Genomic DNA, 15294 nt, shown 5'->3' on the forward strand with positions numbered 1-15294 from the left:
TTCTCAAATGGTCTTATTTAACTGGGCAAACAAAGTATGCAGCCACAATTATCTGTATTTAAATTTTACAATCCTGGGCGCCTGGGTGGCTCAGTTGGTTGAGCGTCTGCCTTCGGCTCAGGTCATGATCCCAGGGTCCTGGGATCGAGCCCCACATCGGGCTCCCTGCTTAGTGGGGAGCCTGCTTCTCCCTCTCCCTCTGCCACTCCCCCTGCTTGTTTGCTCTCGCTCTGTCAAATAAATAAATAAAATTTTATGATCCATCTTTCTATATCCTTAGAAACATAGAGTGACTTATCATTATTGCATGTTTATTTTTATAAAAATGGGCATAATACATTGAAAGGATAAACAGATGCCCCGTGCTAATTATGTATATGGCACCCCTAGAAGGAATTGAGGCCCTTGTAAGACATGGCTCAGGGGGACACAGGGTGATCTTCAACCTTGGGTGTTAATCCATTTCCATTAACTCCTGGGAGCATGGTTACCACGTCTTGTTTCTGTTGAAAAGGCAGTAAGTGGAGAAAGGAGAGAAAGATGTAACTTAAGTAAATGCATGGTCATATCATACCTGGCCCACATGTAAAGGTTACAGAATTTTCAAGCAAAGGTTGAAGGTAAAGGATTTCAATATCAAGTTTATTTTCAAATTAGGTCTTGATTAGTGACTCTGTTCCCTTTTTCTCTCGGATATGTGCTCTTTGAGGGCTTTGAATTCCAGTGGCAAGGATTAAGAGCAGTGTTTTGTTTGGTGGGCATTGAGATGCTAGAACACTTGGCTTGTATTCTGTGCATGGAGAGGAAATGAAAAGAGACCGCAACAGTGAAAGTTGCCGATTGAGAGCCCTGCAGAATTCCTTCCCAAAGGGCCTGGGCCCTAGTTTATGCATAGGACATCCAGCTGGTACAAACAGCCCTCTCCTCTGGCCTCACGTGTGCAGAACGGGTCTCTGCCTTCCAGGGGTTTAAATATGAACCTTCTTCGGGGTGCCTGGGTGGCGCAGTCGGATGTATCTGACTCTTGGTTTCAGCTCTGGTCTTGATCTCAGTGTCATGAGATCGAGCCCTGCGTGGGTGTAAGATTCCCTCTTTCTCTGTCTCCTCCCCGCCGCGTGCTCTCTCTGAAATAAATAAATCTTAAGCGAACAAAAAACAACCCTCCAGAGCATCAACACACCTGCGGTGGCCTAGATGGGCATGTGCAAAGTGTGGCTCTAGTGTACCAGGCCTCTGGGTCAGTGGGCATCTGGCAATGGTGGGGAGAAGAGACAGGGAGTAGGATAGAGGAGTCTGATGGCACTGCAGTGCTCTAGGCTGCTCAGAACATGAAAGGGGTCTAGTTTCTCATAGCTCTGGGCATGGGTATGAAGGCAAATTTGGGTTACCTCGTAGTCACCCATTTTAGTGATTTAAGGATTTATTCACATGTAGATAAGATAATTAGAATATGGTGACTTCCCTTCAGAGGCTATGTTGTGTGTGTGTGTGTGAGAGAGAGACACAGACATTGATTTTTTTTTCCTTAATGATTTTTTTTGCAGCTCTTGAGAAAGTCTATTTTACAAAGAGGAAAACCTGTGGTTGAAGGCTCTTTGGAGAAGAAACCCCCATTTGAAAAACCTAGTATTGAACAGGTAAAAATTTAGAAAAAGAAAAAGAGAAGCCCTTTTTTTTTAATTGCTCTAAGGCTGAACAAACCTAATCTTCCTTCCATCTCTACACGTGTCTTCCTTCCATCCTCTATACCCAGTTTTGAGATGCTCACTGAATCTGTAGAAATTGTCCTGGACCCTTTGCGTCAGAAGTGAATACTTAAAAAAAAAAAAAAAAAAAAAAAAAAAAAAAAAAAAAAAAAAGAAGTGAATACTTAATTTAATAAATGAGCTAGCTGTTGTCTTTTACAGTTGCTGTATACTCAGAATTCACTGTGTTTGGGGAAGAAAAAAATTAAGCAGAACATGTAGGTCATAAGAACGCATGGAATGTGCTTTTTCTTGGTGTTGATGTTTTAAAATTAAGTCAATTAAGTCTTTGTTCTTTTGTTTGTCACTGTCTGAAAAAGCCTATTGAGGTGAGGGAATTAAGGAGCATTGTCAAAAACATTGTAAGTCAAGCAAAAAACACAAAAAAGAAATGAGATTTTGCATCCAGAAATTGACTTCCTGTTACATTATGATTCCTGGAAAGAAACTGGTTTGCTTGGGGAAACTGTTGACATATATAGACTTTTTCTGTGAGGTGTTGTATCCTTCCTCAGTCATTTTTTAGCCTGCCGGTGTTCGGCTAAAGAAATCTCGGAGACTCTTGACTGAATTTCTTGATGAGAATGATTACAGAACATAGGACATCAATCAGGGTCTCTACAAATACAGATAAATGTATTTTTATCAGTCAGTTTTCAGTAGAAGAAATTTTATTTTGTCTCCAAACTCTTATTCAATAAGAATTCATTGTTCTTTTATTTGAAATTAGATTAGTTGGGAGTGTTCTGTAGAGACATTAAATTAATCCACAGATTCTTTTAAAAACTCACAATTTTGAGTAAGATTTTTTTTCTTGGTAAGCTTGCTGAAAGCGAAAGAGTGATAGTAAAGAGTTTAAATTCTCATGGTTTAGTTCAATGGAAGACGAGCTAGCAGCCTTCTGATTAAAATTTTGGTAGTGTAGGGGTGCCTGGGTGGCTCAGTTGTTAAGCGTCTGCCTTCAGCTCAGGTCATGATCCCAGGGTCCTGGGATCAAGCCCCACATCAGGCTCCCTGCTCAGCGGGGAGCCTGCTTCTCCCTCTCCCACTCCCCCTGCTTGTGTTCCTGCTCTCGCCGGCTCTCTGTCAAATAAATAAATAAAATCTTTAAAAAAAAAAAATTTTTGGTAATGTAAAAATGTAATGCTTATCCAGGAACCTCATTATACGTGATCTACTATATTGATAGTGCAGCAAGAATTATTCTGCAAAATAGTCGTATTTTATTGTTTAAGAGGTTTTGACCTTTTCAGTCTGTGATTTTGATTTTCCCTTTAACGCTTGAGGATTGCAGCAGGCATAGAATAGCAACCCACAGCTTCTCTGTCTTGTCACTTTTCATCCACTATGATCTGTGGCACGATTCCCTCTGGGTATTCCTGTTTTCTAATAGGGAAAAGGAAGAGATTTTTGTGAATAGAGAAATGTCTGTTCTTTAATAACCACCAATGGTGCTGACTGTGGGTGTTCATAATTAGTATGATTGCATAGCCATATGAATAAATTGCCTTCCCTCCTTTTAAGGGTGTGAATAACTTTGTACAGTACAAATTTAGTCACCTGCCATCCAAAGAAAGGCAAACGATAGTTGAGTTGGCAAAAATGTTCCTAAACCGCATCAACTATTGGCATCTGGAGGCACCATCTCAACGAAGACTGCGATCTCCCAATGATGATATTTCTGGATACAAAGAGAACTACACAAGGTAATCAGATCACCAGTTCTTTTCCTTTGGCCTCTTAGAGCCTGTTGCAGACCTAAAATTACTACTTGGCCCTGCAAGCGGAGGGTTACCCAGTTTTCGTGGTAACTCCATCAATTCAGAATGTTTCTATAATTTATTTTTTATTAATATCATGATATTTTGGGGGGTGAGGGATCCAAACCACCTAGCCCTGTACTACCTAGTTCGATAGTTGATAGCTACATGTGGCTACTGAGCACTTGAATGTGACTAGTATGAATTGAGATTTCAAAGCTTATACAAAAAAAGGAATGTAAAATATTTCATTAGTACTTTTTTATATTGATTACATGTTGAAATGATGATATTTTAGATATATTCAATTAAATAAGATATATTAAAGTTAATTTCATCTGTTTCTTTTTACCTTGTCAATATGACTATTGGAAAATTTAAAATTATTTAATGTGGCTTGCATTGTATTTCTATTGAATGTTGCCGATCTAGGTAACCATACTATGACTCTGTAATTATTATATAGAAACTTCACTCCCATTAGAAAACCAAAAAAACAATGACCACAAATATAATAGTGTTAAAGAATTTTTATAAAGATCACCCTTGGCCCAGCACCATGATGGAACTGATATCATTATACATGTTGTCTTCCAGTCTATTTTATATTATTTAGAATGAAAACATATATATATAGAATTTGCATCCTTTTTGTCCCTCTACTTAACATCTTTTTTTTTTTTTTAAAGATTTTATTTATTTATTTGAGAGAGAGAGAATGAGAGACAGAGAGCATGAGAGGGAGGAGGGTCAGAGGGAGAAGCAGACTCCGTGCCGAGCAGGGAGCCCGATGCGGGACTCGATCCCGGGACTCCAGGATCATGACCTGAGCCGAAGGCAGTCGCTTAACCAACTGAGCCACCCAGGCGCCCCTCTACTTAACATCTTATCAGACATTTTACTGGTTACATTATGGTCAGTTGAATTGATGTACAGTAATTTACCCAACCATTTCCCTGTTGGTGGACATCAGGCTGTGCAAATATTCTTGGATTGCACGTTTTTTCCCCTAACATGGGAATTTGTTTTCATTGTTTATGAATTGCCGAATAATAGAACTCACTTTAAAAATCTTAAACATGGGGCGCCTGGGTGGCTCCGTTGGTTAAGCAACTGCCTTCGGCTCAGGTCATGATCCTGGAGTCCCTGGATCGGGTCCCGCATCGGGCTCCCTGCTCGGCAGGGAGTCTGCTTCTCCCTCTGACCCTCCCCCCATCTCATGCTCTCTCTCTCTCTGTCTCTCTCTCAAATAAATAAATAAAATCTTTAAAAAAAAAAAATCTTAAACATGGGCCACACAAAATAGGATAACCTACATTTATTTTCATTTAAGTAAGAGAGTGACTTGAATTTCCCATTCTGTTTCCCTTTTTATAACTTTTCCCCTTTTATATTTTATTTATTTAAGTAATCTCTACACCCAATGTGGGACTTGAACTCATGACTTAGGGATGAAGAGTTGCATACTTTTCTCTCTTCTGACTAAGCCAGCCAGGTGCCCCACCCCCTTTTATATTTTATAGGCACATCAGGCTTGCTTCAGGAGATATTCCTGACTTAAAGTAGGCAATTTTTTTTATAGCCTGAAGAGCACTTGTACCCAGGTTATTTACTTTTTTTTTTTAAGATTTATTTATTTATTTATTTAAGAAAGAGAGTACGTGTGAGCAGGAGAAGGAACAGAGGGAGAGAATCTTCAAGAGGACTCCCTGCTAAGTGCAGAGCCTGAGGTGAGGCTCAGTCTCAGGACCTTGAAATCATGGCCTGAGCTGAAACCAAGAGTCAGACATTTAACCAACTGAGCCACTCAGGCACCCCTCCAGGTTATTTTCTGTAACAGGAGATAACATGTAGGAATAAGTATAGTTTAAGATAAGTTTTCCTCTCTGCTTATTGACCCGATATTCATGAGTAATATCCCCTTTCCTCTCCTCTCTTTTTTTTTACAGTATATATAATTTGAGTTATAAAGTATTTCCGTACTAATGGACTTTTAAGGAATTACAGATTTCTTCAGTATCAGGTTTTTAAATTACATATTTCTATACTTTCAGAATTTTTCATGAAATAATGTAGTTCCTATATTATTTTAACTGTTGTTTATAATAAGGGTTAAGATAGTAAATCTATCAAAAATATAGGGACGCCTGGCTGGCTCAGTCAGTGGAACATGCAACTCTTGATCTTGGGTTCATGAGTTTAAGCCCCACGTTGGGTGTAGGGAGTACTTAAAAAAATCTCTATCTTTTATTTATTTATTTATTTATTTAATTTTATTTTTTTAAAGATTTTATTTTTATTTATTTATTCATGAGAGACAGAGAAAGAGAGAGAGGCAGAGGGAGAAGCAGGCTCCCAAGGAGCAGGGAGCCCGATGCGGGACTCGATCCCAGGACGCTGGGATCTTGACCTGAGCCGAAGGCAGATGCTTAACCATCTGAGCCACCCAGGCGCCCCAAAAATCTCTATCTTTTAAACCCATTTGTGAACAATTGGCTAAGCTGAATATTTGCTAAAACCAGACCTCTGAAAGTATTTACTATTCTTAACAGAGGAAAAATTGTTTCATTGAGAAGGAGAATTAAATGTAAAGCAGCATGGAAGATATTACCGTATTTTAGAAAACAGTAAAAATATACTCTGTAGCTTTTGGGAATTACCAAGAAATGGGTGGCACTTACAAATACTTAAGGAGTAGTAAAATTAGAAATGGAACTTTGAAATGAACAGGGGGCTTGAATCATAGCTCCATCCCTCCCTAGTTCTGTATGCTTTAGACCAGTCACTTCACCTCCTTGACCTTCGGTTTCTTCGTCTTTCCGAGTCTCATGACTACCGGGAGTGTTGTGTGTAGCGTCTGGCATACAGGACGGGTGCTAGGAAGATGATAGTCATCGTTTTCCTCCCACACACGTTGTTCTCTAAAACTCAGACGCTGCCAGTGTGGGTCTCTTAAGCTAGAGCGTGTACAACTGAAGGGGAGTTGTCATTATTTGAATATCACTTTAGAAACTAAAATAACAGGGAATAAAAGACGGTAGCAGATTCCTTTCTAGCTCAGCCTCTTGAGCCACTGTCCAAGGGCAGTAGAAGAGTGGAGTCTGACCGTGGTGAAGAGAAACCTTCTGAGAGACTGGAATGAATACACCCTGATGAGTTCTGAAACCTGCTAATTTCTAGGTGGAATGGAGACCAAGAGCCTCTGTTAATAATAAATAAGGAAATGAAGGTAGACGACGCTCACCTCCCCCACTTGCCTATGATCACGCCACGTAGATGAAGAAAGGGAAGTACAGAGAAGCCAACCTGTGAAAATTATGAGAAGCAGTAATTGTTTCAGAGTAAAACCTCACTGTCATGACCACTTAGGATTTTAATAAACCACACTCCACTACAGCATGGTGTCTCACCAATACTCATTTTCTCAAAAATGGGTAATATTATAGGCTGCAGGCACCACCAGGTTTTATCTTGATGTGTAAGTGAACCTCAGGACCTGTAATGCTGGTTCAGCATATAATTTACAGTAGTTGTAGCAATTAGAACAAAGGGGCTGAACACTCCTGGAGCTTGTATGTCAGCATGAAAATGGGGTGAAATAGGATTCTCTGTGGAAGAGACCAGACTCAGAGAATGATTATTGCAGAGCTACCTGTGAAGATTTTCCAATTAAAAAATTAAGTGCAGATTGAACAGTAGAACTGCTTAAATGACATAATCCTCTCTGTTCTGAATAAAGGAAAAATATAAGTATTTTGCATATTGAAAACATCTGACATTGTAATGTTAACATGTACTTAGAAGTAATAATTAATAGAAGTATATATCCCCTGGAAATCACTGTGGATTTAGAAAAAGATCTGGTTCAAATGTTTTGAAGTTCCCTGAATTTCATGATGGTGCACTAATATAATTCCATGAAGAAATAGCCTGAAAATAAAGTGTCTGAAGATTGTGACTTTTTAAAATACATCTGACCAACAGAATCTGCTACTAGAAGCGTCAAATAATTAGTCTTAGATTCTGAATTGTGCAGACCTTCTGAAAGGTGTAATGGTCATCCCTATACTGGGGAGATGTTTTGTAAGAATACAGTGCAAGTTGGATATAACTAAGTTGATTTTGGTGAAACAGTTGTATGTAACCGTTGTTCTGTGTTACTGAGCGTTCATCATTGGGCGTGTAAGTATAGGACAGTACATAGCAGGAAGCATGGAAAGAACAGTGGGCTAGGGGGTAAGAGACCCAAGCCTTGAGTTGAGGTGAACTAGGACAGGTCACTTAATTCCTACAGACCTTAGGATTTTCATTCTAGCAAGTAGGATGACATGGTCTGTGCTCAAGGTCTCCAGTTCTTTTTTTTATATTAATTTTTATTTATTTATTTATTTACTTATCTATCTATTTATTTATTTATATTTATTTATTTATTTATTTTAAAGATTTTATTTATTTATTTGAGAGAGAGAATGAGATAGAGAGAGCACGAGAGGGAAAAGGGTCAGAGGGAGAAGCAGGCTCCCCGCTGAGCAGGAAGCCCGATGCGGGACTCGATCCCGGGACTCCAGGATCGTGACCTGAGCCGAAGGCACTCGCTTAACCAACTCAGCCACCCAGGCGCCCCAAGTTCTCCAGTTCTGTTCACATTTTAAAGAAAGCAAGGTGGTTGCAAATCATCCTGATGCTGTCAAAACTCTGAGTTATTTGCATACATATGCCATTTTTATTAGGCATACAAAAATGAATGAACTGTCCTTTCACTGCTTTTGAGAGGACCTGAAACCAGTCGTTCAGGTAAAATCTTTTCCTACAGTCAAGTGTTTGGAGGAGTGTGTGTGCAGAGACGAGGCACACAGATTCGCATTTCGTCTTTCCATCCCACCACGCTCAATGACCATGTCATTTATTAAAATAGCACCCAGACACCACACGTTGACTCAGTCTCTGTCTTACCATATCGTGCACCTTACGGGTTTATAAAATGGAATTAATCTTAGAAGTAAAAACAAAACAAAGCTAAAAAGCATCAACTGTGGTCTATAAAATGGTTTTCAGAGGAAATGAATGGAAGCCTATTATTTGAAACATTTTACTAGACAATAACAGTTTGGGTTGCCTTCCCTTACCCTGGGAAGATTGCATGGCCTGTTAAGCACTTCTTTATAACACTTGATGATCTTACGGTACCTACCATTGCTGTAGCAGAAATAACATCAGTTTTAAATAGAGTATCGGACATCTGTGACCCCTCCACAGATGGAAATGCTCTTTAGACTCAAAATCAGCACCTCATAATGTGAGCCACAAATGGAATTTAAAATTTTCTAGTAGTTACATTTTAAAAAGTAAATAGGCGCAGGACATTGATTTCAATACTCTTTTATTTTACCCAATATATAAATATTATTTCACTGTGTGATCAATGTGAAAAATTATTAATGATGCATCTTTACCTTCCTTTGTGCTGTCTTTAAAATCCAATGTGTATTTTATCCTTATGGCACATCTCAATTCATTCCCTCAGTTTTAAATGGTTAAAGCTAAATGGAGTCCTACCAAAGCAGTAAAGTTATCTTTCATGGAAAAATATTTCATACTGTTTCCATTTAAAAGTAACTTTTAGGGCGCCTGGGTGGCTCAGTTGGTTAAGCGACTGCCTTCGGCTCAGGTCATGATCCCAGAGTCCCGGGATCGAGCCCCGCATCGGGCTCCCTGCTCGGCAGGGGGTCTGCTTCTTTCTCTGACCCTCCTCTCTCTCCTGCTCTCTCTCTGTCTCTCTCAATAAAATAAAAAATAAAATAAAAAATCTTTAAAAAAAGTAACTTTTAAACTGATTGAATGCCACTAAAAATTAAGCTCCTCAGTTGCACTAGCCACGTTTCGTGTGCTCAGAGTTACATGTGACTGGTGGCCATTGTATCAGCACAGAGAACAGAACATTCCCAGCAGCAGAGACAGCTGTTTGGGCAGTACTGGTCTAAATCCTGAGAATCGTTAATCTTCCAGTGCAGAAAATTGGACATATTTTTAACATTATAGTCGTGCAATGGCCCAAGTCTCGTGAAACTGAATTTGTGATTATTAAGGTTTGTACCTTTAACTCTTAACGTTTGTCATTTCATAATTGGTCACTTGGGAGCTGGCCTCCCTTCAGCCCTGAATATCTCAGAACCTCATTAAGTGGCCACAGACTAACATCCAGCAAAGACTGGCCTCGAAGATGATACAGTATATGAGGTACAAAATAAATGCACTTGCTTAACTTCTCTGCTACCAAGAACACGGTTTCTGATTTGACAAGATACAGTGACAACACTTTCAGATGCACTTTTGGGTGTAAATTATTAAGACAGAAAAGCTGGGAGAAGTGTGGAAATAGTAGCAGGGTCTTAAGGTTAATTTTGAACTTAGGCAGATGAACTCACACTAATGCAAATTATCTTTCCGGAAGATGAACCACGACAACCACTAACGCCGTCACATGCACAGGGAAGATAGGAAGCGATACGGGATAACATAAAGAAAGCAATAAGCACGAGTTAATTACTGTTATTCCACTCCTTATTAAGGGTCTGAGAGTTCATCAGGAGTTTCCCATTAGCCGTTTGGACACATGAGAGCCCTCTGTCCCACTTTAAAGGAGATCAGGAAGGCACACAGAGAGCAGAGGTGTTAATTTTTGGAAAGCAAAGGGTGTTTGGCTCTGCTACCAAGGAATAAGGATCTTCTGAGCTTCTGAGCCCTGGTCTCGTGCCACCCTCTGACCCCCACTCTGCAATGATGTGACTGGCTCCTGGGAATTTGAGACCTCGCATCCTGGGAGACCATAAAGAAAGAGGGTCGATTTTGAATAAACTTTCATTCTCCAGCTTCTCTTGGCTGAGTGAGCTTTCTACATTGTATGCCCTACATAGCCAGTGTACCCCAGAACTGTGGTCAGATCTCAAGAAAGCCTCTGGTTTCCCTCTGGGCCTGGGCACTCGTCCAGCTTTTTGTAATGCCGAAGTGCATTTTTAAGTTGGAGACAGAGTTGTTGAAAATGCACCTAAGCGACAGGTGGTGAAGCTTGTTACTTCCTGCGTTTTGACTGAGTTTTGAATAGTCTTGAAGATCTTTATCTTTCCACCAAAGCTTCAAGGGTATGTGAGTGCTGTGTAAGCATTTTATATTTTACTCAAGAAACGAGATGGTGGAATCCTGAGTCTTTCACAAATGGGCATCCTCAGCTTCCCCTTTAATTTCTTCTTTTATTTAAACTCCCGTTTATGTACCAGAAACTCGAATTCAGTATGCACTGTCCATACAGTATCTCCTACCACGCGCGTACCAACCCAACGAAGTAGGTATTCTTGCTGTCCACCTTTTACAGGTAAGGACCTGGAGACTCAAGAACACAATTACATTTCCTAAGTCATGGCAAAGCAGGGATTTGAGCCCAGGACTGCCTGACCGCAGGGCTCACTGCGCGATGCTGCAGAATGGAATGAGTTTCATGGAACTGGACCCCCCCCCCCCCCATGCTTGTATATGGGCGGGCGAGCCACTCTGACTTCCGGGTTTCATTAGCTGGCAGGGATACTACAGCTTGTCATTGCAGACCTAGTTTCTTCTGCTCTGGTTAATGACAGGAGAGTGAGCATCATCGGACATTTTGGATGCCCTGAGGGTTTAAGGGATAGTGATGGAGCTTGTTCCCTCTTATCACAGGTGGCTGTGTTACTGCAACGTGCCCCAGTTCTGTGACAGTCTACCTCGGTATGAAACCACCCAGGTGTTTGGGAGAACACTGCTGCGCTCAGTCTTCACAGTCATGAGACGACAACTCCTGGAACAAGCGAGACAGGAGAAAGACAAACTGCCCCTTGAGAAACGAACTCTAATCCTCACCCATTTCCCAAAGTAAGAGAGCGCCCTTGCCTTGCCGGTCTTTGCTCCTGGAGCTTGGGGTCGATAACACACGCCAAAGCCTATACCAGTAACGAGACCAGGAATTCCAGGAAAGGCATCCCAGGGAAGAGGGAGAAGGGATCCTCTCCTTCCGCAGCTCCCTTTGTGGGTCTTCTTCGGTATTGCACAGCACATCTGTTGTTAGCGTGAATTTGCGTTGCCTGCAGGCATGACTCCCTCGGCCCCACCTCCTCCCACCTGGGTCTTTGTCTCTGGGTCTGCGGTGGGGTAGTGCTTTGTTGGGTGTATCCAGCTGCCAGGAAGCTAGAGGAGGATGGGGGAGAGTGGTAGAAGCAGTTTCCATCTACTCGGCAGGACACTCAAGTGGCTGGTTTTTTCTGTCCCATATCTCCAATCCTTTCTAAGCCTGGAGAAATCACTCCTGCCTCAGCCACAGTCAACCTGCCCCCTCACTGTTTGTAAACTAGACCCCAAGAGTGGGGCTGGACAGGAATAGAGAGGCTTCCTTCAGAATGATCTTTGTACCTCTCTACTCATTTTTTTGCAGAATGTACATAACTCTTGTGCACCTTGCTTCTTTTACCTGCTCCAACGTATAAATTATCACTTACATATTTTTCAAACGAAGGAAATGTGTTAAAGGAATAGGAAGTTGCAGTGTTGTATACCATTGGCCTTGGAAATGCATTTTCAGTGCTAAGAACCAAAAATTTAAACTAAAAGGCTGGCTGCTCATGAGAGGGGCTGAGGGTGCAGTTGCCGACTTGTCATGGACCAGCGACAGCAAGACATGGGTGAGACAGTTTATTCTGTGGGTGTCATTCGCCTAAACCAGCACTTGTCGTGGAGGGGGCCGAAGGTATCATTTGAAAGGGCTTTCTAGGTACGATAGAGGCTTCCTTCCCCACACCACTGAGAATTGCTGGTGTAGAGAAGAGAGTTTAAGAGAAGAGGTATTACATTCTTTAACCAAAGACTGATGATACCCTGTTTTAGTAGGGAAACTAGATTTTTATTATTACGTTACTGTTATGGGATTACCCAATTTGTTTCTCAGGAAAGATAGCTTTAATTTTTAAAATAAGTTCAGTCCAAAACAACAACAAAAATGGTTTTTCTTTTATAGAAATTAACTGAAAATTCCTTTGCAGTGTAACACAAATCCTAAGCTGGAGGTAAAAGATGTCATGGGTAATTCTGATGAGCTTTAGCTGAACGCCCAATGTTTGCACATAAATCCTAGCATCCTGAGTTTCAGTGTTAATTCTTAAGGCAGCCGGTTCCTGAGACTGAGGCAACCATGAACATTCTGGTATTCTCCAGGGAAGAAGATACAGAAGTACTAGAGCTGCAGTTTGGGTGTTGCCCCTAAATGGGTTATGATCTCTCGGCATGCTTGTGTATTCAGTAGCTGCCTTTTGGTTGGTCTGAGCTCCTTGACTTCTAGATTGAGAGCAATTTTCTTATTTCTCTATTACATTTGCCATATAAGCAGCCTTTTATATTTTTAGATTATGGTTGTCATTCTCTGTCTCTAAGCCAAGGAACAAAGAGGATGCTCCCCCTACCCCACCTTTTATGGTACGTAAAGAGAAATTTTAATTACCCTACAGAGTAACAGATTTTTTTTTCCCATAGCAAATCCATTTCGCTTCTTGCAGATATTTGCTAATTATAGTGTATTATGTTCCTTCATCCCATAGTTCTGGCATGCTTATGCTGTTGAGTTAAAAAATCAATGCTGTTGTTTTGCTCTTCTCTATTACTAATGGTAGGGTAAAACTACCACCCACTTCTCCTTTTAAATCCCTTGTCATTGAATATGACAACATTGGAGCTGTTAGGGATTTATACCTCTAGCCTTGGCAGCAGAATCATGCATATGGAAGCTTGAGGTGCTGTTTGAGTCTTGGGCACTGTCTCAGAGTGAGAGCTGTACCAGGCCGCATACCAATCCCCTAGGTCGCTGTGATTCTCGTGTGCATTTGCAGGGCTTACATCCTCATCTTCTTCCTCCTGGTATGTGCCCTTTCTCCCACTTGGCTTTAACTTGTGCCTTTCCTGGGGCACTTGGGTGGCTCAGTTGGTTAAGCATCTGCCTCTTGATTTTGGCTCAGGTCATGATCTCAGGGTCATGAGATGGAGTCCCACCTCTCAGCAGGGAGTCTGCTTCTCTCCCTCTTCCTCTTCCCCTCCCCCACCTTGCACTTGCACGTGCTCTTTCTCTCAAATGACTAAATCTTTAAAAATATATATATGTATTAAAAAATAAAAACAAAACTTGTGCCTTTCCTCCCATCCACCAACTTACAAGGTTGTTTTTAGAAAGGTTTGGTACCTATGTTTTCTCCTAGAAGTGATAAATGCACATGCTGGTGAAAATTTGGTTAAGAGAGAACAAAGAAGCAAAAGACCCGCCCCCTCCCCCAAAGCCCTACCACTCTGAACTACTTTTAGTGTTTTTAGATATTTCTGTTTTTCTCCATGGATTGTTTTATTCTACATACAATTTTGAATTGTATCTATACACAAAGCAAGCATTCTCTCATGTCATTGCATGAGACTATTCTTTATTGTAACGAAATAACTATATACAGATACAACACACACACACATACGTTTATATAGAATTATTTTTCCTTAATTAGTAATGGCATTCTTCCTTGGTGAGTCTCTCTGCAGGGCTTTGTGAAGAGTGTTCTGACCATAAAATTACTGATAGAGAAGGAGCCTGGAAAAGGAAAGGAAATTTACTTCTGTGATGAAGGGCAGTTGAGGAAGTCTTGAGGGCCGTGTAAGGTAGGAAAAGGAGAAGAGACCTCAAGCTCTTTCTCCTCAGCAAGATCAGAATGTGATCTCAGTAAGGATCTTACCTCCCACTGCTGTCAGTCTTTCTGTGATGGGTAAGAAACATACTAAAATGTTTTAAAACGTAAGGTAATGGTGGCTTGCTTGGAAGTAGAAATGACTCATGCAGTTTCTATAAACCATGAATTAAACTATCGTGTGCGGCTAGGTACTCATTCAAATGGTACCTTGTTCTTAAATCTGAGGTTTAATTTGAACAGCAAGTAAGACGACCCCTAGGGCCTTTCCCCATCTATTTTCACTTCCACAACACAAACCTCTCCCACCCCTGAAACCATTTAAAATCTTGCAGGCATTGATAAGCGAGAAAAACTGTGGTACTTTTAGTGATAGGGATAATGGTGATGATGATGATACAGATCCTTGATCCATTATCCAAAATCTTGATACTGATGTTTTAAAATTCAAGATTTAAAATATTTTGTAGAGGTAATATAACACTTATATATCAGAGCTCTAGGGGTAGGGGCAATCCCCCTAAATCAAATCCACTTGTAATTGTAAAAACTATAAATAGTTTTATATATGTTCAGGTTAGATTGTTGCCAAATGGGTTATGGAAAATCTTTTTTTAAGAGCTTTTGGAGTTCAGAATTTCAAGTGAGGATAGTGGACTTATCATATTCAACCTTTATTACATCATTGCAGCGTGAACTTTGTGAGGGCAAGATGGTTGTTTTGTTCACTCTGTCTTCACAGCACCTAACACAGTCCCTGGCACAGGGTAGATGTCCAACCAGTATTTGTTGAATGGATGAATGGAGCCACTTACGTGGGGTCAGGCACCATTTTATGCATGAACATTAGCTTATTTCTCATTATGACCCTATGCAGGAATTACTGTTGATATTTCTGTTTAATGGAATAGGGAATCTGAGAAAGAGGAAAGCTAAGAATTTCTTCCAAGGATCACAGAAATTAAGTGGTGAGCTTGGCCAATGGATTCTAGAGCCCAAGCTCTTAGCCATTTTTTTATATTCCTCCACTAGAATTAATGTGCCTTAAAAAGAGGC

At 40.6% G+C, this 15294-nt stretch overlaps 1 protein-coding gene across 3 annotated transcripts in view; it reads left to right on the plus strand.

Annotated features, from left to right (window-relative positions):
• The window catches only part of KAT2B (lysine acetyltransferase 2B), a 99033-nt gene that overhangs the window by 48033 nt on the left and 35706 nt on the right, over positions 1-15294 (plus strand). For 2 of the 3 annotated variants that reach the window (XM_045903871.3, XM_045903872.3), the window contains exons 4-6: positions 1545-1637; positions 3270-3451; positions 11213-11404. In XM_045903871.3, coding sequence (XP_045759827.1) covers positions 1545-1637; positions 3270-3451; positions 11213-11404 — 467 coding nt within the window. The remainder of the gene's footprint in view (positions 1-1544; positions 1638-3269; positions 3452-11212; positions 11405-15294) is intronic. The other variant, XM_064588496.1, reaches the window with a different exon arrangement.

The sequence above is a fragment of the Mirounga angustirostris genome, unplaced genomic scaffold, assembly GCF_029215605.1.
Source record: "Mirounga angustirostris isolate CCGP_5_RB_7025 unplaced genomic scaffold, mMirAng1.0.hap1 SCAF_1, whole genome shotgun sequence".
In the NCBI taxonomy this organism is placed as follows: domain Eukaryota; kingdom Metazoa; phylum Chordata; class Mammalia; order Carnivora; family Phocidae; genus Mirounga; species Mirounga angustirostris.